This window comes from Muntiacus reevesi, chromosome 18, assembly GCF_963930625.1.
Source record: "Muntiacus reevesi chromosome 18, mMunRee1.1, whole genome shotgun sequence".
Taxonomy (NCBI): Eukaryota; Metazoa; Chordata; class Mammalia; order Artiodactyla; family Cervidae; genus Muntiacus; species Muntiacus reevesi.
Genome location: NC_089266.1, coordinates 28,904,890 through 28,930,442, shown reverse-complemented (window position 1 = coordinate 28,930,442; position 25,553 = coordinate 28,904,890). Strand labels below are relative to the sequence as shown.

The 25,553-nt window shown below is 38.4% G+C and overlaps 1 protein-coding gene and 1 long non-coding RNA gene across 19 annotated transcripts in view; both read left to right on the top strand.

Annotated features, from left to right (window-relative positions):
- NCOR1 (nuclear receptor corepressor 1) overlaps positions 1 to 25,553 on the top strand; it is a 115,402-nt gene that overhangs the window by 12,832 nt on the left and 77,017 nt on the right. For all 18 annotated transcript variants that reach the window (XM_065909117.1, XM_065909124.1, XM_065909111.1 and 15 more), the window contains exons 2-6: positions 2,843 to 3,020; positions 6,408 to 6,538; positions 13,388 to 13,580; positions 18,935 to 19,117; positions 24,743 to 24,856. In XM_065909117.1, coding sequence (XP_065765189.1) covers positions 2,913 to 3,020; positions 6,408 to 6,538; positions 13,388 to 13,580; positions 18,935 to 19,117; positions 24,743 to 24,856 — 729 coding nt within the window. In that variant the 5' untranslated portion in view covers positions 2,843 to 2,912. The remainder of the gene's footprint in view (positions 1 to 2,842; positions 3,021 to 6,407; positions 6,539 to 13,387; positions 13,581 to 18,934; positions 19,118 to 24,742; positions 24,857 to 25,553) is intronic.
- LOC136149140 (uncharacterized) lies at positions 7,364 to 9,419 on the top strand. Its single transcript, XR_010659632.1, has 2 exons — positions 7,364 to 7,614; positions 7,866 to 9,419. It is a non-coding gene; the product is annotated as an uncharacterized lncRNA (long non-coding RNA).

Genomic DNA, 25,553 nt, shown 5'->3' with positions numbered 1-25,553 from the left:
CATACATGAGAAATCAAGTGGTAGTGGTGTATACAAATTATACTTTTATAAAGCAAAATGTTCTCATTTATAAGAACTTTTTTGTGTCATGTAAGTAAAATTTTTCATTAGCTAAACTTTAAAAAAAATACTCATTTTTGACTGTGTCAGGTCTTGGTTGTGGCGCACTCTCTCTGCAGTTGCAGCAGGTGGTCTCTCTATTTGAGGCATATGGTCTTAGTTGCCCTGCAGCATGTAGGATCTTAGTTTCCTGTTTAGGGATCAAGCCTGCTTCTCCTGCATTACAAGGAGGATTCTTAGCCACTGGACCACCAGGAAAGTCCCTCATTAGTTAAACTTCTTACAATTTTCTAAGCTCTTGTATATTTAGGACAGCTTCTTGAGAAGCCGCCTCAAGCATTCATCTTGGATATGTCTATTGAATAACCAAATGAATTCCTACAAGCCGAATTGCAGAGTTGCTGTGGTAGAGAATATGCATGTTTTCAGGGCTGATGCTGCACAAATTGCTATTCTTCTTTAGAAAGCAATCTGTACCCAGTTTACCAACACATGTTGTAAAACAGTACATTTTCCTCCAAACCAACACTAGGCATTATTATTTTTTTAAAATATTTTGCCAATTTGTTTTACTTTTTTGTCATTATTCAGGTTGACTTCATTAATTTTATTTCTTTTGTTAATCCCATAATTCTATCATGTTTTCATGTTTTATATTTCTGTTGTGATCATTTTTTCCTATTGTATATATATCTCAGTATATCTAAGCAGCCACTAATCTATTTTCTGTCACTATAGATTTGGCTGTTATGGACTTTCATATGAAAGGAATCACAGTCATTTATGATTGGTGTCTTATATACTTAGCATTGTGTTTCAGTTTGTTGAAGCTATAGCGTGTATCATGCTTTGTTTTTTCGTGGCAGAATAATAATCCCTTTTGTGAATATACCCGATTTTATCTATCAGTTCCTCATCAGTTGATGGACGTGACATTTAGAGTATTCCAAGGTTTATGTAGTTATTTTGGGACTTAAGATCTTGTGATACTAAGATGTAAAAACCTACTCCACCTGTATTAAACAAAGAGGACTCACTGTGAGACTACGTAGGCAGTTGAACAGGAATCCGGGGAGAAGGAAAGAAGCACAGTACCTCCTCCTGGGAGCTGATTCTGGAGCACAGTGTCAGAGGCAGTTCCTGGTGTGTCTCGGGGGCACCCCTGCTCTCTGCATCCTGTTCTGGCCCATGTCTAGGCTGCTCCTCTCTTAACTGACGCGTCCTTTGGCTCATCTTCACTCCCACTCTGACCACTCTGCAATAACTGACCTTCTCAGTTCAGATACCTGGAGGGGAACCTGATTGGTACAACCCTGGCCCCATAGAGTAGTTCACTTGACATAAACATTGGGTTGAAGCCACACTTTGACAGGGCCAGGGTGTGGGGGGACCTGGCATGACCCATCTCTGTAGCTCTGTTAGTCAGTCTGAAGATGACTTAATTCACTAGGCCAGTGATCATCACACTTGTTGGTCTCAAGACTCCTTTTACAGACATAAAGATTACTTGCGACTCCAAAGAGCTTTTGCTTGTGTGGATTATATATGTTGACGTTTACCATATTAGCTATTAAAATGGGGAAATTCAAAAGATATTTATTTAAAAATAATATAAGCCCCAATGTTAATGTATTTTCCAAAATAAAACAAAGTTTGAGAAGAGTGACATTGTTTTACATTTTTGCAGACTTCTTCAGTATCTGAAAAGAAGATCACTTGATTCTCATTTCTTCTGTGTTTTAGTCCTGTGATACGTTGTTTTGATGGAAGCTTATGAAAAACAGCTAGCCTCACATAGATATGTATTTGGAAAAGGGAAGGGTATTTTAATAAATAGCCTTTTAAGATACCTGTGGGTATTTTTTGATATCATACCCAAACCAGACAAGTGGTAAGGTTTTGAAGGTTAGTTACTGTGTAGAATTTGAAACCATATCAGTAAACCTTTCATATTATGTCACATTAAACATTTATTGGTTTGTCTTGCAACTTACTGTGGCAAAGTGTTTTGACTTTAAATGTTTTATTTATGCATTATCTTGTAATTCTGTATTGGTCATTTGGAAAATATTGATTCATAGAGTTACACAGATCTTTGAATTTCATTGTGTAATATCAAAACCTCAACACTTGTTAATATCACCACCAATCTTGGTGGAAAAGTCTTTAAATGTGGGGAAACTGTCAGGCTAATGGTGGCAGATACAGGTTTTTTGGAAATCCTAATTTAAAAAAAATTGGCAGTAGTTTTCTTGAAGTGATAGGCTCTCTTTTTTCTTCCTTGAAAGCTTTTCTATCCCTAGTGTCTTCTTAGGCTGTCATTTTGGGGCCGAATTATTGAATAAAGACAATATTTCCTCTGCACAAACACTTAACCTTATAACTATTCCTGAATCCTTTTAATAATTGACTTTTTACAGTTTTACAGCCATAGATTTTTGTTTTTGTAATGTTTAATATTTGTGTCTCAGATAATTATTGAAAGAAAGGTATTTACTGAGCTGCTGCTGTGTGCTGGCTCCTAAGCTAAGATTTTATGTGTTCACTTTATGTAGCTATTGGTTTTATTTGTGATATGTTAAAGAACCTTCTTTTCAGTAAAAAGACCCATTGTTGGTTTTAAAGTTCGGTAACTTCTGTTAAGCTGAGTAAGTATTAATAAATGGGAGAAAGCTTTTACTGATAATAGTGGTTTTGTTTAAGCAGCTATGGTTGTAAGTTATTAGAAGCACCCTTGGTGCATTAGTTCTTATCACTTCTGTTTTTTTCCCATCCTGTACAGGTGATTTCCTAGAAGCATGATTGTTTGTTGCACTTGATCTCACAACCTGGTGAGGACATCCTTACTGATAATGTCAAGTTCAGGTTATCCTCCCAACCAAGGAGCATTCAGCACAGAACAAAGTCGGTATCCTCCCCACTCTGTTCAGTACACCTTTCCCAGCACCCGTCACCAGCAGGTAAGGAATAGATATTATGCAAATTGCGTATGTATTCTGTGTTTCTCTCTACTTTTTCTGTGTAATATATTTGTTGATCAGAAACCAAATACAATTATATGTGTGTGTGTGTATATGTATGTATTTAGTGGCAGGAACCATTCTCAAAGGTTAAGAATTAATTATATTTATCTTCTTACTGTGGCTGTATGCCAGATTCCAGGAGTTGGCCATGTCTCTGCTTCTGATGGTGGGAGTTGTTGATAGAGTGTCAATGACCTAGAGTTTCTAAGTTAAGAGCTATGTTTATGCACCAGGTTCTGGTTGAGCATTAAGTTGGATGGAAGACTTGGTGTCTTGAGTGAGAGCCAGGTCTCGAGCTTAGATTTTCTGTATGTGTGTTTATGTAGCTACTGGTATTATTTGTGACCTAGTAAAGAACTTCTACCTTTTTGGGAGATTTGATGGTAGGAAGACAAGTTTGTGTGATTGTTTTACCTTGTGAAAAAGAGATGAAATTACCAGCTTGGAGCAGGCCAGGGCCTTGGGTGTAAGCTTTGAAAAAAGATGGGAAGAGATGAAATGGTCATTAGTTTCATGTTTTTTGTAGATGCCCTTTTTGGTTGAAGAAGTCACTGTCTACTCTTCACTAAGGTTCTTTGTTTTTTTCCACTGAGGTTCTTAACTGTGATTAGGTGTTGATGTTTGGTTGTGTGTCCTTTCTGCCTCAGTGCTGTTCATCTGATTACTGATTTCCTAGCTTATTGTTGCTGCTACTGTTTTTAAATCAACTTTGGGTTTAGTTTATATATACTAACATTCATTGTATGTGTACATTTTGACAGCTTCATACACTTATAAGACTATCACCAAAATGAAGAGAGCATTTCTGCCACCCCCGGAAGTTCCCTTATTCCATGTCCAACTCAGGCCTCCTCCCCCACCTCGTACAGACTTCAGCTCCCAGGATACCCATCTGCTTCCCATCACAACAGATTCCCTTTGTCTTGAATTTCGTGTGAACACATTTGTCAGTGGTTTCTTTTATGTCTCATATTTTTGAAATATATCTGTGTTCTGGCACATCTTGGTAATGTCTTTTTATTGGTGGATATGGATATACCACAATTTATGTATGTATCCAGTCACTTAGTTTTCAGTGTACAGGTCATGAACCTTTTTTGTCACATTTATTCCTAAATATTTAGTATTTTTGATGGATTGTAACTGGTACTGCTTTTGAATTTCAGTTTTCAGTTCACTGCTGCTATGTATATTAATTTGTATCCTGCAGAATTACTTGTTACTTCCTGCTTTTTTATGAATGCCCCAGGATTAACTCTGTAGATGATACTGTAACCTGAGAATAAAGACAGCTTTGCTTTTCTGTTTCCACCCTAGTTGTCTGTTCTCCTTCTTACTTATTGCACTGGCTTGAACCACCCCCCTCCCCGCCCCCGCCCCAGTCCCAAGTTGAGTGGAAGGTGAGAGTGGATGTTCTTGCCTGGTTTCTGATCTTAAGAGGAGAGCATTCAGCCTATTAGGAGTGTTAGCTTGGGAAATGTTCCCTCCCCCTGTATTTTCTTTTTTTAAAAAAGCTAAAAATAATTTTATCTGTTTATTTTTGGCTGTGCTGGGCCTTTGATGCTTCATGGCCTTTCCTCTAGTTGTGGCAAGTGGGAGCTATTTTCTAGTTGTGGTGAACAGGCTTCTCATTGCAGTAGGTTCTTTGGTTGTGGAGCATGGGCTCTAGGGCGCGAGGTCTCAGTAGTTGTGGTTCCCAGACTCTAGAGCAGGCTCTAGAGTTGTGGTACATGGGCTTCAGTTACTCTGGGGCATGTGGAATCTTCCCAGACCAGGGATCGAACCCGTGTCTCCTACATATTGGCAGATGATTTCCTTGCCACTGAGCCACCAGGGAAACCCTATCCTCCAGTTGTGAACTTTTCTCTTCTGGGGTATCTACTAAATGTCTTGTATATTCAGTGAAGTTTCTTGTCTCTGGCTGGAGGAAATTCAAATGAGCTCTGGCCCTGTGTAGGGCTTCCCTGGTGGCTTGTTGGTAAAGAATCCACCTGCAGTGTAGGAGACCTTGGTTTGATTCTTGGGTTGGGAAGATCCCCTGGAGAAGGGAACAGCTTCCCACTCCAGTATTCTGGCCTGGAGAATTCCATGGACAGAGGAGCCTGGCACGCTACAGTCCATGGGGTTGCAAAGAGTTGGACAGGACTGAGTGACTTTCACTTTCACTGGCCCTGTGGGAGCTCTGGGAATTGCTTGTTTTATCATTCCAATAGTTCTTTCTTCGGAAGTTGTTCTTGGTCCACCCTTTTAAAGATAGGACTGTGCTCTCTTATGCATTACAGATTGGAATTCAGCCAAGCACTTAAGGGAACCCAAATTCATATTTCAGGAAATCATTCTCTAACTCCCTTGGTGATTTGGTTCCAGATTTGTTTTCCTCTGAACTTGGAATATGTATTTGTCTGTTTTGTTCTATTCAGTGTTGCTGATGAGAAGTCTTTTTTTATTATGATCCTTTACTTCGTAGGAAACCAAGTTTTTCTGTCTTATGACTGATAGTTTTCTGTCATTGGTTTTCTAAAATTCTGATATGTCCTGTATGGTTTAATGTTTAAAATATGTTCAACTTTTCTCTTAGGCCCTTTGAAACCTGAGGAGAGGACTGAGTCCTTTCTAACTTCTGAGAAATGCTGCTTTTTTATTTCTTAGAATATTGCCTCTCACCTGTGGATGGATATTAAATGTTAGAGCCTTTTACTGTAGCTGAGATTTCTAACTTTTCTCCTGTAATTCCTACATATTTGTGCTCTACTGTGTTCTGAGAAAATTCCTCAGTGCTGTCTTTGCTTGTATTTGCCCTTTACATGTGTCTGTTCAAAAAGTAGGAAGATAAACATAAAAACACCCACCTAGAATGATGGAAACTGTTACTCTTAGCTATAGCATACTGATCCTCTGGACCTCTGTTTCTTCACTTGTGACTGTACATGGATTTAACTAGATGGCGTCTGTGACCCTTCCAGCTTATCCATTTTAAATCTAAGATAGGAATGCTTTTTAGGATTTCATATTGCACACGTGGGTTTGAGATCCTATTAAGTAAATAGTACAGATTAGGAGTTACTGTGATTCGTTATTAGAAAAATAAATCAAACACAGGTTGAACACGAAATTTCATTTTTAATTCTTTTGAATGATACACAATTAATGTTGATTGTTTTAGGTTATGGGAGAGAATTAGGTCAGTGAAGCATTGAAATCACCATTGCTGCTTCTTCGCATGCTTATTGGACATAGCTGCCTTTGTACATTTGCCCTTGGTTTGGTTGCATGATGCTTTTTGCTTGTTGGCTAATAATTAATGTGTGACTATTTTACTACCAGGAATTTGCGGTCCCTGATTACCGTTCTTCTCATCTTGAAGTCAGTCAGGCATCACAGCTCTTGCAGCAGCAGCAGCAGCAGCTTCGCAGGAGGCCTTCCCTACTTTCAGAGTTTCACCCGGGTTCTGACAGGTAACAGGTTCTCTTTTGTGTTTCCACCCAGGACTGAACTTGGGGAGTATGTGGAAACCACACGTGTGTCATTTATCTTATTACTTTCAATTCAGTGTTATATTTAGTCTTAATAGTCTTACTAACCAAGCTGTGATCAGTCATTTACAGTTGTATTTTGAGCACTTTTATATTTGTTCACCTTTTGGAGTAGTTGTCCATAATAGTTTATAAACTCTTAAAACCTTGTTTCTGGAGTTCAGAGTCAATGCTGTGCAGAGGGCAGTCCGATAGACCTAGATTTGAATCCTGGTCATCTCTTGGGGTCTTGGTCACATTGTATAAGCTGGTGTTCTCAATTCACCCTACATATTAGGAGCACCTGGGGAGATTTAAGAGCTTGATACCCAATCTCATCTCAGAATAATTAAATTAGTCTCTGGGATTAGGCCCACATCTTTCTTATTCACAGCCAGGGTTGCCAGTCAGTGATTTAGACTCCTCAGACCTTCATTTTCTACCTGTAAAAATGAGGATAACAAGGTATTGTCTGCAAAGGATAGTGGGTATTTTGTCAGCTAATGTTGGTCTCGTCCATATTAAATACTCATTCTCTCCAGTGTCATTACTGTTTTTGTGGCCTTTTACCCAATTCCGCGCCTCCTTGCCCCGTCTTTTTTTTCCCATTCTCACTCTTAATCTAAAGTATTTTGAAATATAATAACTGCCTTTAGTAAATCACCTTTCTTGAGTCCTTGTTTTAGCAGTTTTATAAAGAACCTGATTTCCTATTTTAAAAAGTATGTTAATTGTTTAGATTTTAAGATGATAAAAAGTTTGAAATTATTCAACCATGTTTAAAATCATTGTAAAATACATTTCTTGGTGAAGATTATGAAGAGAAGTCACATCACTCTCCTCTGCTGAGTTTAAGAAAGGGCTAAAAATGCACCCTGCACATAAAGAAGGAAAGGATACAGCCACTGCCATAAACTTGGAAGAGTGGCATTCAAGGAAGGAAATGAGAAGAATCTTTCTCAACTTGGCCTTCTAATTCCTGCTTCTACTGTCAAAGAAGCAGTGTTGAGGAAAGAAAGGTTAGTACAGTCCTAAGATTTCTCATGATTGCCCTTGATTTGGGAAAATGCAAGTGGAAGTGGTGAACGGTTGACTTAGGAATCCTCATTATGCCGTCCCGCGGTAAGGACAGTTATAGGTGCCATTTTGCAAAGTGCTGAGCCAGAACCCTCAGAACTGGTTTACATGGGTGACTGGTGGAGCTAAGGCTAAGGGCTACAGCTCCAGTTGAGTTTTCCCCTGACTCGTCCCATTTCTCTTGTTTCCTCAGGCTGTAGAGAATTACATAGAAAGCCATATCCAGTCCTTCATCTGTAGATAAACACATACTAGGCACGGTGGGGATGGGCAAGGAAACCCGCCCGCCACCCCTGCCCCGCCATTCTGCACCACAGAGCGAATCTATGTAAGGCTGCTCATAGCCTGCCTGAGCAGGAGGGTAAAGGATGCCATGAACCAGGAAAGCATACTCCTGGAAAGGAAGACTGAAGCAATGCACTGTTCCAAAAACAGAGACCCCTGTGTGTAAAGAAGACGAAAAACAACATGCCCCATGAATGCTGTGCACTTAACTTAAAATTTATAATGAAGTGTTTAAAAACAAAATAAGACAGCCGTATCAGATAAAGCGAAAGATTGGACATTCCTTTGCCCCCAAGGCCACATTTAAAATTCTGTATATAAAGTGAGAAGGAACAAGGGATAAGATAGATGTGGCTGAAAGTCAGACCTTTGTTCTGGAAGAAAGGTCTGGAGATAATCAGAGTGAAGGCAGAAGAAAGAGACAGAGATCAAAGCAATTAGAAAGAGGTGGATAAATACGGAGGGCAAATGGAAATCATCCAGCATGTCATAAGAACATGTGTTTCCTAGGTGGAGAATCTAGTAAGGGAAAGGAAATGATACTCATAATTAAAAAAAAACACACACCTTTTTTCCCCTTTAACATGAGGGAAGAAATCTGTAGGTTGATAGTACATATCTTGCTCCAGGAGAAATTTACACAGGATGATCAATACTGAGACAGATCCTGGTTGAGTTATTATTAAAGTTTAAGGGTAAGTAAAAGAATCAGGAATCTAGCAAGCAGAACAAGTCCTCAATAAGAGAAAAGAATCTGATAGCAATAGCTACAAAGTTCTGAGGAGAAGAAATTGAGATCCAAAAATATTATATCAGATATGTTTAAAAGCAATAGGCAGACATTTTTAGACATGAAAACACTATTTAAAGCTTCTTGAAGAATTTCTCAGAGATGCAATCCAGTTGAATAAGGAATGGAAGCCATGGTCAAAGGATTACACTAGCCATAAACCTATTCAAGTGGAGGATGCATATGAGACATCTCAAGGAATCATGGTTCCTCATCGGATGTTAGTACTAAATCTTGATGAAGTAAAATAATGTAAATGTCCCAAATCAGAGATACAATAAGTATTGGGAGAATGTTTAAAGCTATGCATTTGAAAAGTGTGCCTGGAGTGATTTGATGACTTCTGAAAAGGAATATAGGTTAAAAAAAATTCTTCTTCTCAGTGCTTTTCATAATTATTTTCCTTACCCTTTTCACTTTCACCCTTTTGAAAGAATTTTTAAGGAACTGATTTCTTGGAGTAAAGGAGTGTTTAACTGGAATGTAGTAATTCCTTCCATTTTTAAGCCTTATTTCATTTTTTTCTCATATATGTATCTGTATAAAAATAAACCAAATATTCTTTTTTTTAATATTCTGTATTTAAAAAATATGTGATTCTTCTGTTTTATTTTTGCCTGTATGTCCATACATCCGTATGTAGAAATAAATGATGTCTGGTAATGAAACTCACCCCTGATTACAGCTGTTGCTATGTGGTGGGATTTGGGATGATTTGCTACTTAGTTCTGTTAATATATTCTTGGAATTTTTTTGTTAGCCAATGTTTATTATTTTATAAATACAGCACTCACAAAAAGAGTTATTTCTGTGTGAATATCATTCATCATGTTTTCTAGATGTCATTGGAAAAATTAGCCCAGAAGGGAATGGCAATCCACTCCAGTATTCTTACCTAGAGAATCCCGTGGACAGAGAAGCCTGGTGGGCTACAGTCTGTGGGGTCGCAAAGAGTCGGACACGACTGAGCGACTAACACACAACATCTAGAGTATTTGGATGTTTAATTAAGTAGATACAGAACAACTGAGGTAGTTTCAGATACTATAAAAGATTCTCTGAAATTCAGATAATTGGTTTTCCCTTGAGCAACAAAAGAGGTCAACTCATTTATACATTTTTAAATTTAGGTGAAATTAATTTTGTTTTGGACAGGAGTCTCCCTCAGCTGGGAATAAACATGATAAATTATAATTCTGACTGATCTTCATGGGCCAGTATTTTAAATAACTTTATATTACCCCTAAATGAAGGTTTATTACAATAAAAAATCCATTTGATAAATTTGCTTTAAAACTATTTAAAGATGGTACTAAGAGATGATGAAAGTAAAATGTAGGAAATTTTAAATTTAAGAGTCTGCACAGGTATTTTAGTGTGAAATCTGGTGGGATTTTTATTTTTTTGGTTGTTTTGGAAGTACTACATTTTATTTTTCTATTCATCAATTGATAGCTATTAGAGTTGTTTGCACTTTGTGACTTTTGTGAATAATATTACTGTGAACATCCAAGCACAGAATTTTCTGTGGCTGTGTATATACCCCTTTATACTCCGCCTGCATGCTTTAGTTGTGTCTGACTCTTTGTGACCCCATGGACTGTAGCCCGCCAGCCTCCTCTGTCCGTGGGATTCTCCAGGCAAGAATCTTGGGGTGGATAGGGGATCTTTCCCACCCAGGGATCAAACCCCTGTCTCCATCATCTCCTGCAGTGGCAGGCAGGTTCTTTACCACTAGCGCCACCTGGGAAGCCCCACATGCCCCTTTTCTTGGTCACATACTGGGAGTGGGACTGCTGGATTTAAGTGCTGGTCCCTTTTGTTTGCTATTTGGGAAACTACCAGACTGTGTACAAAGTGGCCACGCCATCATACAGTATTAGTTTTTAAAAGGCAAATACTTTGTTAAAGAGCACATTACATGCTTAACTCCCAATATAAAATTGTATTTGTTTTCACCAAGATTTTCATAGTTCATTTAAATTTTTTTCTGAAATTTTAAATGGTAAATTATGTATTTATTTATGCATGAGTAGTTTTGTTGTAAAAAGAATTGGCAAGCTGAAATGGGGAATAGTTTGATTTCTTGGTGGAGTGAGAGTTTTCAATACTCTGTTTTTCTTAATTGTCCTGTGCCCTGGCTTCCTGGAGTTCTCCTCCAGCTGTGGGTACACCTCACCCTCTGGCTTTGGTCACTCTCTCAGGCGGAGAGGCTGGAAGTAAAATGTGATCCTTGGAAGTTAGTTAGCTTTTGTGGATTGTGTCCTTAACAGGGGTGCCCAGTTGTGGGGACATAGCTAAGGGCCCCAGAGGGTTGCATTTACTTATAGAAGTTCCACACAAAGTCTTCAAGAAGGCCAGCAACAGCCCTGGTTCTCAATGCTGTGTCCAGGGGCATGGCCTTTATCTCAAAAAAACTCTGTGGAGGGTGGATTTGGGGTGGGTAGACTGAAGCAGAGAGAATGTGTCAGAGAGAGAGCTGGGGAGAAAGAATGTGGGCGTCAGGCAGGATACTGCAGCCTTATCAAATGCATGATTTTCATATATCTCCTCCCATTCTGTGGTTTGTCTTTTCATTTTCATGGTAGTGTTCTTTGATGTACTAAAATTTTTTATTTTAATGAAGTCCAATCATCTACATTTTTCTTTTGTTGCCTTGCCTTTGGTGTGATATCCAGGAATTCACTACCAAGTCCAAGGTCAGGAGATTTTTCCCTATATTTTGTTTCTAAGAGTTTTTAAGTTCTGGATTTTTAATCCATATGTGTCCAACTTCATTGTGTGTGTGGGAATTCCGTTCTTCAGGACCGTTTGTTGCAGAGATTGTCCTTGCGCTGTGGGTGGGTCTCAACAGCCTTGGTGAGGCTGACTGAGATGTGAGAGTTTATTTCTAGGCTCTTAGTTGTATTCTGTTGGTCTGTAGGTTTGCCCTTCTGGCTGTACCATGCTCTTGATTATTGTATATTTGTAGTGAGTTTTGAAATTGCAAAGTGTGAGTTCTCCAACTTTATCTATATATTTTTTTCTACAATTGTTTTGGCTGTTTGCAGTCCCTTGAGATTCCACATGAATCTTTTTTTCCTGCACCACCTGTATTGTGGGATCGTAGTTCCCTGACCAGGAATCCAACCCAGGCCCATGACAGTGAAAACAGAGTCAATGACTGGACCACTAGGGAATTCCCATCTCCATGAATTTTATGATGGGGTTTTTTTTTTTTTTAATGTCTCAAAAAAACTCTGTTAGGATTTTGCTGGAAATTATGTTGAATGTGTACTTAGCTTTGTGTAGTATTGTTATCTTAACAATATTGTCTTTCAGTGCATGAAAATGGGATGTCTTACTATTTAAATTTTCCTTAATTTCTTTCAGCAATGTTTTGTGATTTTTCAGTGTGTAAGTCTTGGGCCTCCGTGGTCTAATTCATTCCTGCTTTATTCTTTTGGATGCTATTATAAATGAAATTTTTTTTTTTGGAATTGTTTTCTTAATTTCATTTCCAGATTATTCATTGTCAATGTATAGAAATACAGCTGATTTTTACATGTTGATTTTTTTTAATCTCATAATTTCACCTTATTCATTTATTAGCTGTAACATTTTTTGTGGTTTCTTGAGAGTTTTCCGCATGTGAGATCATATCATTTGTGAATAGAAATACTTTCCTTTTTCCTTTTCAATTTGGATGCTTCTTTTTCTTGCCTAATATTCTGATAAGAACTCCCAATACAATATTGAATACAAGTGACTAAAACTGTCATCCTTGTCTTATTCCTGAAACTTTGTATTGCAGTATTTTTTGTAATATCATTGTGAATTTTAAGGAGACAGTGGGATCTTATGTCTTGAATGAGATTTCAAATTTTTGAAGTATTATAAAATTATCAACCTCAGAGTATGTTTTATCACCTATACTAAAAACAAAACCCCATGATTAACTTCAAAATGAAAGGTTGTTTTGTGAGATGTTCATTTAAACCTTGACCACAAGTAAAGTGTCACGTCTGGAAATACTTTGTAAATACTCTGTACGGTATATCGTGTAAGGAAATTGAAACCAGATTCCAGACCTTCAAGATACTTAGGTACTGGGGGAAATTAGACAGAATGCATGTTTTGGGGGTCAGAATTATGTGTTCAAAGCAATATTGCATTCCCACTCGAGACTTGTTTTTAAGTCTTGATAATACCTCACAACTCAAGGCATTTATCTTTCCATGTGGCAGTTGCTGAAAGTTTTTTTTTTCTCTGCTTGCTTTTACTATTGGTTGAAAAGGGTGGCTCTTCTAGTCTAGATTATATTAATTCAGTTGTTATGGCATGGGTTTAAAAATATTTATTTTATGGATATTCTTTAGCATCTTTTAAATTTTCTGCATATTGAATCTTCTGTTGCATCTTTCACTACTTTACCACCTCTACTCCCACCTCGCCTTCTGGTAGAAAAGAGGAAACTTTTTTATTAGAATCAAAACTTTAATAGGACTTAATAGTGAGGTATGTGTTCTCCTGGGGTGGGGGTGGTTTCACTTTGAAAGTAATTTAACTGCTCATTCATTCTAAGTCCAGCCAGGGATATTAGCAGGATATTGTACATTACTTAAACATTTTCAAGTTATTCTTTTCTGTGTGTGTGTCAGGCCTCAAGAAAGAAGAACTGGATATGAGCAGTTTCACCCAGGCCCTTCCCCAGGGGATCATGATTCACTGGACTCCAAGAGACCGCGTCTGGAGCAGCTTTCTGATTCCCATTTCCAGCGGGTCAGCGCTGCGGTCTTACCTTTAGTGCACACGCTGCCAGAAGGGTTGAGGTCTTCTGCAGATGCTAAGAAGGTAAATATTTGTTTTCTTACCCTGTGGAATTGTCGGTCTGAAATGTGTATTTAGCCACATTCAGGCACAGTGCCTAAAAGAAAGACCAGTTATTCCATTCACCAAAGGTTAGTGCTGTGGGAAAGTAAAAATTTTGTTTAAACAAAACTAAAAAGCCACAGACTTAATACTCCAGACTTTAAAGTCAGTACTTTTGACTTTTTGGTAAATGAGAAACAATCTGAGGACTGCTGTAAAGAAAAATTGCTATTGAATGACTCTCAAGCATTTTGTACTGGCTTGCTGGGCTGTAAAATGTAGTCAGAGCTACTCAAGATTACCACAGTTCTGTTAAATTTAAATTGAATTTTAAATAATTCCCTTAAATTCAGTTGCAGTTTATTAACTTATTACATGCGAGAAGACATATTTTAGGTAAGGTTTAACTATGCTTATAACTTTTGTGAAGAAAAATTTTTATTCTCTTAGTGATAACTACTTTTAATATGAGCTATAATCTCATTGCGGGCTTCCAAACAATAGCTCAGTGGTAAAGAATCCTTCTAATACAGGAGACGCCAGTTCAATCTCTGGGTTGGGAAAAGATCCCCTGCTAAAGGAAATGGCAACCCACTCCAGGATTCTTGCCTGGGAAATGCTATGGGCAGAGGAACCTCGTGGGCTATAGTTCATGAGGTTGCAAAAGAGTTGGACATGACTGAGTGACTAACCAACAGCAATCAGTTCAGTTCAGTTCAGTCACTCAGTCGTGTCCGACTCTTTGCGACCCCATGGACCGCAGCATGCCAGGCCTCCCTGTCCATCACCAACTCCCGGAGTCCACCCAAACCCATGTCCATTGAGTCGGTCATGCCATTCAACCATCTCATCCTCTCTTGTCCCCTTCTCCTCCTGCCCTCAATCTTTCCCAGTATCAGGGTCTTTTCAAGTGAGTCAGCTCCTCGAATCAGGTGGCCAAAGTATTGGAGTTTCAGCTTCAACATCAGTCCTTCCAATGATCTCGTGATATTTCAAACAATATGTGTTTTGGGTTTATGAGAAGGTTCTATTAAGATCATGCCTCTTTTCCTTTTTTGTTTATTGTTATTTGCCTTTCTTTGGTGACATGCATGTTTCTGTATTATACTTTTATTTTGTTCCTCAATTTATCATATTTAACTATTTTGCTTGTCATTAGATCTTCAGATCAGGAATTACCTGGCACTTAGTAGGTATAAAATAAATACTTGTTTTAGAAAGATAAACTAATTCCGTAAAATACTTTTTTAACAGAAAGTATTAACCCTTTTACTATCATATATTAATATCTCTTTATCTTTGCTTTTTTGTTCTTAAATCTTTTTCCAAAAAAGTTTGTTTATCTTTAGGGCTAGTGGCCCTTTCCACCTTGATATCAGATAACTAAATACCCACACATTTTCTTTGAGTTTTTATGGAGTGAACAGTGATTTAAATAAAAGACAGTAAATATGTTTGCACTTTATTCTCAAATAGATCAACTGGAAAAAAAAAAGGTAGGTGTATGTATATGTATACAGAGAGATAAAGCAAATATAGCAAAATGTTACAATTGGTGAAGCTAGATGAAAGCTAGTGGAGCTAGTCTGTCAACTCTGATGTAAATTTGAAATTTTAAAAATAGTAAGTTGGGTGGGTAAAGCTCTTTGTGATGAGCTAGAAATGAACTAAGCTCCTAGGAATATTGAGACCCACTTCACCATGTGAAATATCTATATTATAGTCTGTGGGTTTATAAGGAATGTTTGCAGCCTTTAAAAAAGAAGGAAAGAAAGAGGTGAATAAAGGTCTTCTTGCAAGGCTGAATAAATGAACACAAATGTAATTTATAGCTATAGATTTTTTTTGGCAGAGAGAGAGCTTAAAACTTCATCCATTTATATTAGAGTACAGCTGATTTCCATTTTATAGTAGAGAAGACGGATGTTAAGAAAAACAAGTGACTTAGGCAGTGTTTCCTGAGTTGAAATGAAAAACCCATGCATGACCTCTTGATTCCTAGTCCTGCTTCTTTCCCCACTAAGCTGTAAGTCATGACTTTCCTTTTTTTTTTCCCAGAAGTCGGGATTTTGAAAGGGTTAGCATTTGTTAGTTTTTTTCTTCACTTAGAGAAGAATGAAATTGGATAAGCTTGAAGGAAGAGTTTGTCTCACCAGTTTGTCGTTAATAATTGTGCATATTTTATTGTGCTTACTTTGTGCATTGTGTATGACTTTATTTTTGCTTAAATACGTTCTGAGGTTCATTTTGTGTCATTAAGTTTACAGTTGTATTTTTGGTCATATTCCATGTATGGATATAAAATAACTTACTTGTCACACGTGTAGGTTACCTGCTTGTTCATTAGAATAATGACATAATTTTCTTAGCTTGACTTTTTGTTTGTTTGTTTCTTTTTTGTGTGCGGCTTGTGGGATCTTAGTTCCCCAACCAGGAAATCAAATCTGTACCCTCAGTAGAGAAAGTGTGGAGGCCTAACCACTGGACCACCAGGGAATTCCCTAGGTTCATTTTTTTGGTTTACATTCTTATTTACTTCCTTAAGGTAAATTCCTGTTAGTGTATTTTAAGGTTTTCCTGGGTATATCCAGTTTGCCCTGAAAAAGTGGAAAACTAGTTTTTACTGCTGATAGCATGATGTAAGGGCGCCCAGTTGCTGTGTGTCCATACTGAAACCACATATTTACTGTCTTTAAAAAGATCATTGTTAGTTTGATAAATTTTTAACTTGCATTTATTTGCTTGTTATTAAAATTTAACATTTTTTCATTTGTTTTTCCTTTTTTCCTGTTTTATGAATTGCTTTTCATATCTGTTGCCTAGTTTTCTGTTGATGTGTTTTTTATTTTATGTTAGAGTTCACGTTTTGCAAATGATTTTTCCTGTTTGCCTTGTAAATTTATTCCTATTTTGATAAAGAGAAAATTGTTCTTTATTTTGATTCATCAATCTTTTTTTAATGTCTTTTGCTGTTGACTTTCCTGTACTCAGTATAATATGAATACCTTTTGTTTGAGGCTACTTGTGATTTGCTAATAAATCTCATATAAATATTATTATTTGGCTTTTATTGTGATATGTGGAATAGAAATTTAACTCCCCCCCCAAATAGCTAACAGAATGTCCCCCCACAAAATTATAAGCTCCTTGATGGCAAGCCTTTTTTGTTTACCTTTCTGCCTAGTGCCTGTCAGATGATAGGCACTGTAAACAGGAATTTGTTTTTTGTTAAATATTTAACTAGAGATGAAGTCAGTGGGAAATATTGATCTGTAATAGTAGTTGTTAGGGCACAGGTCAGACAGATCACCTGAGGAGCATTTTCAAAATCTGCTGAGTCGAAATGTAATCTGTTGTGGTATTCTATGTGTTCTGTAACACAGGTGATCTCATATGCATATGTAAGAGAATGATGTTAATGTAATGTGGAAATCCATGGTGAATGATCATTCCTTGCACATGAATGTTTTAGAGCTCTCAAGATCAAGCTTTCATAATTAAGAATTAGCCTGCTAGATAGATGAAGACCTTAAAAAGATTTGAAAAGTCTGCATTTATCAGTAGTTTTCATTTAGTGCAGGTAGTAGCTAGCTTAGTTAATTCAATAACTGCTCTGCTTTTCAGTGTTAAACTAACTAATGAAGATTGGAATCTTGAAAAGAAACTGTGAGACCTTTTTTCCTGTCCTTTTATGTTTTTAAAGGTTAATCTGCCTGCCAGTGCAGGAGACATGAGTTCGATCCCTGGGTCAGGAATATCTCCTGGAGAAGGAAGTGGCAACCTACTCCTGTATTCTTGCCTGGAGAATCCCATGGACAGAGGAGCCTGGTGGGCTACAGTCCATGGGGTCGCAAAGTGTCAGATACGACTTAGTGACTAAACAACAGCAAAGTCTTTATACCACAAATCAGATTTTTATTAACATTATGATGAAGTGTGCTATTTTGAACTGGAAGCAAATGACCTGAAGGATTAACAGAGGATGTATAAACTGCAGGGTTTACAGATATCAAAGGATTGCCTGTAGTCTGAATGCAAATGGTATTGGAGCTTTGACAGTATTATTTTATTAGAATTGCTGTTGTTTTGTTAATACTCTGCTTACAAAGTTTACAGGTTTTAAGTAATAGCTATAATCCTGTTTTCCCCAGAAACCTTAATTTAGCTATATTAGGTTACAGAATATCAGATTTTTAGGAATATACATGTTATGTTTTAGTTAATCTCTGTTCCATGGTGTTTTGGAACAACTCTCTGGCTATATTTAAGTGCATTCTTGGTTAGAACTATTGATTTCTCACAGTTAGTCATTGTTTAATACATTGAGGGCCCTGTGGTCTTATGAACTGTGATCATTCTAGATTTCTTACAGCCTAAAGAGAATCAGTGCCTTAATCTGAAATTTGTATTCTTTGCAGTATTGCTCATATCTTCACCTTGTACTGGAGATGAGTAGGCTGTGCGAGTGTGTATTGGCAGGGTGGCAGGTTTTGGGTGGAGGCCTTCAGTCTACTGTAGTCCCTGCTCAGTATGGAGCTGGAATGAGGAGGTACATTTGACTGAAGAGATGTTACGTGCGCTGTGGGGCAGACAGGCTTAGTTGCTCTTCATTGAGAGTGATCAAAGCAACAAAAGTTCTAGGTCATTCCCCAGACTTCTACACATCAGTATTAACCCTTGGAAAGCCTGAAAACTTCTGATAGGAATGGCCATTTGTAGCTGTTTAGTTGGGTGGGCACACAGAGTGCATGTGTTCAGACGTTACAACAAAATGGCTGAGGAATTGGCATCTTCCTGTGTTGTGATTGCATCATTATTTCTGCAGCAATTCTTTGTGTGTCTCAGTATTGTAGTAAAGGCTGGTTGGCCACTTAACCATCTTCAGTGATATGTCTGAACTGTGAACGTCAGTGGTGTGTGAGTGTGTGTGTGTGTGTGTGTGTGTGTGAGAGGGAGGGTGGGCGGGAAGAAGGGAGAAAATTGCTACTATAGGCCTACTGTGTAGAAAGGGAGCACATATGCTAAGTTTTTAAAATTCACTTTTTTTCAGTTAGGAGAATCTTTTTTTTTTTAATGAACCCATCGTGCCTTTTTTAAAAAATATTTTTGTTTTATGTATTTGTTTGCCTGCACTAGGTCTTAGTTGCAGCACATGAGATCTTTTAGTTGCGGCATGTGGGGTCTAGTTCCCTGACCAGATATTGAACCCGGGCCCCCTGCGTTGAGAGCCAGAGTCGTAGCCACTGGACCACCAGGAAAGTCCCTGTTAAGAGATTCTTGATGCTGACATTGATCTTTAGTGAGAAACCATTTGTTCTTGATTTTCTTCTTTAAAGGACCCGGCATTTGGAGTCAAACATGAAGCTCCTTCCTCTCCAATCTCTGGGCAACCATGTGGGGATGATCAAAATGCTTCACCTTCAAAACTTTCAAAGGAAGAGTTAATACAGAGTATGGATCGTGTAGATCGAGAAATTGCGAAAGTAGAGCAGCAGATCCTTAAACTGAAAAAAAAACAAGTAAGTGTTTTATTTTACTGCTTAGTACATTCTTGGAATGTTTGTCTCCCTAAAGAATAGTGTTGAACTTTGCATATTTTTAACTTTAGTTGATGTGCCATTTTAAATTCCACTAGCAGTGTCTGAGGGAAAGTTTCCCTCTCTCTTCTTCACTGTTTTAAATAGCTATTCTAGTGCATGTGAAGTGGTATCTCATTGTGGTTTTAATTTTAATTTCCTTAGTGATCAGTGATGAACATCTCTTTATGTGTGTGTTGGTCATTTGTATATTTTCTTTAGAGAACTGTTTATTCAGATCCTTTGCCCATTTTTTTTTTTTTAAGCTGGTTGTCTTGTTATTGTTGAGTAAGAGTTCTTTATATATTCTGGATATTCATATATATGATGTGCAAATATTTTCTCTCATTCTGTGGGTTGTTTTTTCACTATCCTGATAGTGTTTGTTGATGTACAGAGCTGTTTTTTCCTGTGATTCATTCAAATTCTACTGAGCATCTAAGGAGATATAAAAGTGATTAAAACATGGTCAAAGAGGTAAATCAAATGAAAGCAAAGTATTAAGATTCACTGAATCATAGCCATCAAACACAAGTGCTTTATGAAGCAGGAGTGAGATTGCTTCCAGCCTGGGGGGTGGTGGTGGGATAAATCAGGAGAAGGAGTTGAGATTAAAGTAGAAAACTTGGTCTGAATTGCTAGTGATACTCAGCTTGGACTCTATCTCCTTTTCCTCTCTCTCTGTCTTAATTTATGAGGACTGTTCATTATGCTTTTTCCTAGACTTGCCTGCAGTTTTACTTTTAACGTCTTCTCCAGAACTAGGTCCTTTTGGTGTTTTAGGAGGTTTGTGAGTGAGTGTGTGTTTTGAGGGCTTCCCAGATGTCTCAAGTGGTAAAGAATCCACCTGCAATGCAGGAGACGGGTTTGATCCCTGGGTCAGGAAGGTCCTCTGGAGAAGGAAATGGCAACCCACTCCAGTATTGTTGCCTGGAAAATTCCATGGACAGAGGAGTCTGGCAGGCTTCTGTATGTTTTGAAGGATTCTTGACTTTTGCTCCTGATGTTTGATGGTTTTGAATCTATTCCATTCTGGTTTGCTTTGGCGCCTTTTTGGCTGGAGTGTCTTGTATAGATTTCTTTACTGGAGCTTTTTCTTCAGCTTCCTTTTCATTAGCAAGTTTGCTTGTTTTCTGAGGAACCTTGCTACCACTTGCAGATATACTCCAGAGTTTCACATCCTCCTCTTCATCTTCTTATTCTGCATCTTCTAAGAGCTGTCCACTAATAAGCACAGGCCCAGACCCACTTTTGGACCACAGGTGGCATTCAGTCCCCCAGGGACGAGTTAACGTGGCCAGGGCTGCTTGGTTGGGACCACCTTTGCTCAGCAGTGTGCGCTTCATCCTTTGCACTAGCCCTGAAACTGACCTCCGGAGAGAGGAGAGAGACAGAGTCCACGCTGAGTATAACTGACCTGTCTCAGGATGACTGCTCATCTTCATCATCATCCACTTTAAAGTCATCTTTGTTGGCAACTGAAAGGTGGTTCCAGGGCCCCAGGGACACACATGTAGGTGGGAGAGAGGGTGCGCAGAGGTGAGTGACTGCACTTGCAGAGGGCGGTGAGCAGGATGGAGTCACACCAGGGCAGAAAGCTTTCAATTTTAACTGTGATGAAGTTCAGTTTATTTTTTCTTTCATTACTTGTGCTTTTGGTGTCATATCTAAGAACCATAGTCCTCGTTGCCTAATCAAAGGTCACGAGAGTTTATACCTATGTTTTCTTCTCTGGGTTTTATAGTTTTTGCTCATATTTAGGTCAGCATTTTTGGTGAACAGAATTTCTGTAGTTTTTGTGACTACCCTGGGATCATTAAAAGAGTTTATCATCTTTTAAGAAGTTTTATAGTTTCTCATCACATTATTCTTAATCCACCAGAAGTTGAATTTTTGTGTCTGCCTCAAAACAGAAGTCAATATTTTTTCCCCCATATTAATAAATAATTAAGAAGTTCATCCTTTTCCAGCTGCACTTTCAGCTCTGTTATAAATCAGCTTTGGACTGATTGCTGGCCTTTGTGTTCTCTGTGGTATTGAGGTAGAAATACAGTAGATATCTGGATTTTTGATTTGTCTCTTTTTCCTAGTAATTCTCAGTTTAAAAGAAAATTGGGGTAAAATTGGCACGCAACATTATATAGCATCATGATTTTATATTTATATATATTGCAAAATGATCTCCATAGTAAAGCTAGTTAACCATCTCTCACTGCATATGGTTACAGATATTTTTTCTTTTAATGAGAATTTTTAGCATCTACTCTCTCAGCAATTTTCAACTATACAATAAACGGTTGTTAAGTATAGTCACCAAACTATGGTCAGCTATAGTTTACATCTGCATCCCTTACTTATTTTATAATTGGAAGTTTATACCTTTTGACTCCTTTCACCCACTTGGTCCGTCTCCACCTGCCCCTGCAACCACTAGTCTATTTGAATCTATGAGCTTGTCTAGTGTCTGTCTGTGGTTTTGTCCCAGGGCTACTTAACTGTGGAGAACAAAATGTGATTTCCTGAAACCTGTTTCTTTTTTTCTCTACACCTACTTAATGGACATTCTAAAAGAAGGCCTTCTGAGCAAAGGAATAAAAGGGCAAGGTTGAAGACCTCATTAACATGAGAATGATCTCAGAACCCCGAATACTATCATTTGCTTACACAGATAGCAGGTTGCATGAGTCCTTTCTGTTCCAAAGTGGAAGTGGACCTCAAAGCTTCCCTCTTGAAGGATATTTATCCTTTCTTTGGTTGTGATCTGACTTACATGATGAGGAACCTGACTCTCAGTCTTAACTTGAAAATGTAGGTAATCTTTTTCCACTGGGCCTTTAGTAGACTTACCACCTTTACCTTAATGCTTTTTATATTATATGCATGTTGCTGTTTGTTGAACATTTACTAGGTATCACATGTAGCTGTTTGTTGAGCATTTACTAGGTATCAGTTGGGGTGATAGAAGACAAAAAACAGTGAACCAAGCTCAGTCCCTACTTACTTCAGTAGGTGATACTCACTGACCATTTATAGTTGTGCTTGACAGTATATATACTGAGTCCTTTAATCCTCGCAGAAAACTGTGTGATAGGTAGGATGAATATCCCCACTTCACATATGAGGGGTTTGTACACTTGCTCCAGATTGAGGTAAGAACTAGAAAGGGTCTTTGGATCAAACCACTTGTAAAGGGGGACCCTAGGGCTGAATCTGGGCAGAGTAGTTCAGATAGCCTCCTGCGTTGTGGCTGCACACACTAGCAGTTAATGTGCTTTCGACTTTGCCGCCTCCTCACTGTAGGATATAAAGTCTTATGGGTGAGTGGAGTAGAGGGTGGTGCTGTGCTGAGTTAAGGGTTAATTAACCCTTCAGTGTTCTACCGTGCTCTCTCTGCCAGACATTAGCAAATATTGTGTGTCTGTAACACAGAACAGCATTATTCCAGGGACACAGAGGGTCCTTGTGATAGAGGCAGATGCAATACCTTCATACGTTGAGATTCTCTTACTTAAGTTGTGGTTCAGGTGCCAAGTTTTGTCTGACTCTTTGCAACTCCATCGACTGCAGCACTCCAGGCTTCTTTGTCCTTCACTAGCTCCAAGAGTTTGCCCAGATTCATGTCCATTGAGTCAGTGATGCTATCTAACCCTCTCATCCCCTGCCCGCTCTTCTCTCCTCCTGCCTTGTTTTTCCCAGCATAGAGTCTTTTCCAGTGAGTCAGCTCTTCACATCAGGTGGCCAATGTATTGGAGCTTCACCTTTAGCAACAGGCCTTCCAATTAATATTCAGGGTTGATTTCCTTTGGATTTGACTGGTTTGATCTCCTTGCCGTCCAAGGGACTCATGAGTCTTCTCCAGCATCACAGTTCAAAAGCATCAGTTTGACACTCAGACTTCATTATGGTCCAGCTCTCACATCCGTAATGACTATATAGCTTTGACTATACAGACCTTTGTCAGCAAAGTGATATCTCTGCTTTTTAAATACGCTGTCTAGGTTCTGTCATAGCTCTCCTTCCAGGGAGCAAGTGTCTTTTAATTTCATGGTGGCAGTCACTGTCCACAGTAATTTTGGAGCCCAGGAAAATAAAATTTATCACTGCTTCTACTGTTTCTCCATCTATTTGCCAAGAAGTGATGGGACCAGATGCCATGATGTTAGTTTTTTGACTGTTGAGTTTTAAGCCAACTTTTTTACTCTCCTCTTTTACTTTTATCAAGAGGCTCTTTAGTTCCTCTTCACTTTCTGCTGTTAGAATGGTATTATCTGCATATGTGAGGTTATTGATATTTCTCCCAGCAGTCTTGATTCCAGCTTGTGATTCATCCAGCCCAACATTTCACATGATATACTTTGTATATAAGCTAAATAAACAAGGTGACAGTATATAACCTTGTCGTACTCCTTTCCTATTATTGAAGCAGTCAGTTGTTCCATGTAAGGTTCTAACTGTTGCTTCTTGACCCACATATAGGTTTCCCAGGAGGCAGGTAAGGTGGTCTGGTATTCCCATCTCCTAAAGAATTTACCACAGTTTGTTGCGATCCACACTGTCAAAGGCTTTAGCATAGTGAATGAAACAAAAGTAGATGTTTTTTTGGAATTCCTTAGCTTTCTCTGTGATCCAGGGAATGTTGGCAATTTGATCTCTGGTTCCTCTGCCTTTCCTCAACCAAGCTTGTACATCTGGAAGTTCTCGTTTCACATCCTGCTGAAGCCTAGCTTGAAGGATTTTGAGCATAACCTTACTAGCATGTGAAATGAGCACAGTTGTCCAGTAGTTTGAACATTCTTTGGCATTGCGCTTCTTTGGGATTGGGATGAAAACTGACCTTTTCCAGTCCTGTGGCCACTGCTGAGTTTTCCGAATTTGCTGGCATATTGAGTGCAGCACTTTAACAGCATCATGCTTCAGGATTTTAAATAGCTCAGCTGGAATTCCATCACCTCCACTAGCTTTGTTTGTTGTAGTGCTTCCTAAGGCTCACTTGACTTCACACTCCAGGTTGTCTGGCTCTAGGTGAGTAACCACACCATCGTGGTTATCCTGATCATTAAGACCTTTTTTGCTTAGTTCTGTGTACTCTTCCTGTTTCTTTTGAATCTCTTCTGCCTCTGTTAGTCCTTACTGTTTCTGTCCTTTATCATGCCCATCCTGGCATGAAATGTTCCCTTGATATTTTCAGTTTTCTTGAAGAGATCTCTAGTCTTTCCCATTCTATTGTTTTTCTCTATTTCTTTGCACTGTTCATTGAAGAAGGCCTTATCTCTCTTTGCTATTAGATTCCCTTATTATTTTGCTTTAAATATTAATATTTTGCTTTATCAGAATTAGAATACAAAAGGGTTTATCTATCAAAAGATGACTTATGCTGTTTAGTTATTAGTCAAAATAAATCTGATTGGGTTCATTAGGGCCTTTGGGTCCTTAAACCCTTGTCCGTTAAGTGATTACCCTGTAGAGTCAGTGAAGCGTTGCTCAGAAGCATGTGTTGTCTCTGGTGAATAATTACTGGTGGGGCTGACGTGTAGCAGATGCCTGACTCTCCTTTTCTGGGTTTCTTAGCAACAGCTTGAAGAGGAGGCCGCGAAGCCTCCAGAGCCTGAGAAGCCTGTGTCCCCCCCTCCCGTGGAGCAGAAGCACCGCAGTGTTGTCCAGATTATTTATGATGAAAACCGGGTAAGTTCAAGCCACTCCTTGGTGGCTCAGGGCTTGAAGACCACTGGGCTGTACCTTCTCCAGTTGTCTCTGTTCTGTGGTAATGTTAACTGTATTAAAACCTGCTTTCTGCTTTAATTTTGAATGTTCTTGAATTTTGAAGCTTGGTGTTTTTCTTTATGCACCTGAAGCAAAGTTGATAGTTGTGTCTTAAATTATTTAGTATTTCATATTCATGTTATATGGTATAAATACTTATTTTTGACAGTATAATTTTATCAGCCAAATCTCCTGTTGAATGGTGTTAAGAAGTGTGTAGCACATGATACAGCCATTCTGTGGCTTTTCACTTTATAAGGAACATTCGACGCCACTGTTGTAGTAGAGAATGGGTCATTGGATGTGGGAATGACTTGCAGTATCTGCTTCAGAACTGAGGGTTGGGGTGTAGTTTGAATTTTAGTTAGAAAGTATGAAGCCACTGACCTTCAGGTAGACCTTTGTCTTTATAGGTCCGTTAAAACAATTTCTTCTTTTCATGCTTATATTTAAGTGTCTGTGGATTTAGGGAACCTGGACCTCAGTTCTATGAATAATTTTGTGATGTTGAAGTTGGTTTTTGACCAGAATCCAGCCCAGAAACTAGCAGTTAAAGGGAAACCAACTTCCCCCTAACGTAAAGAGAACCTTGAGACAGAGCTGTTTATCATGGGTCTTC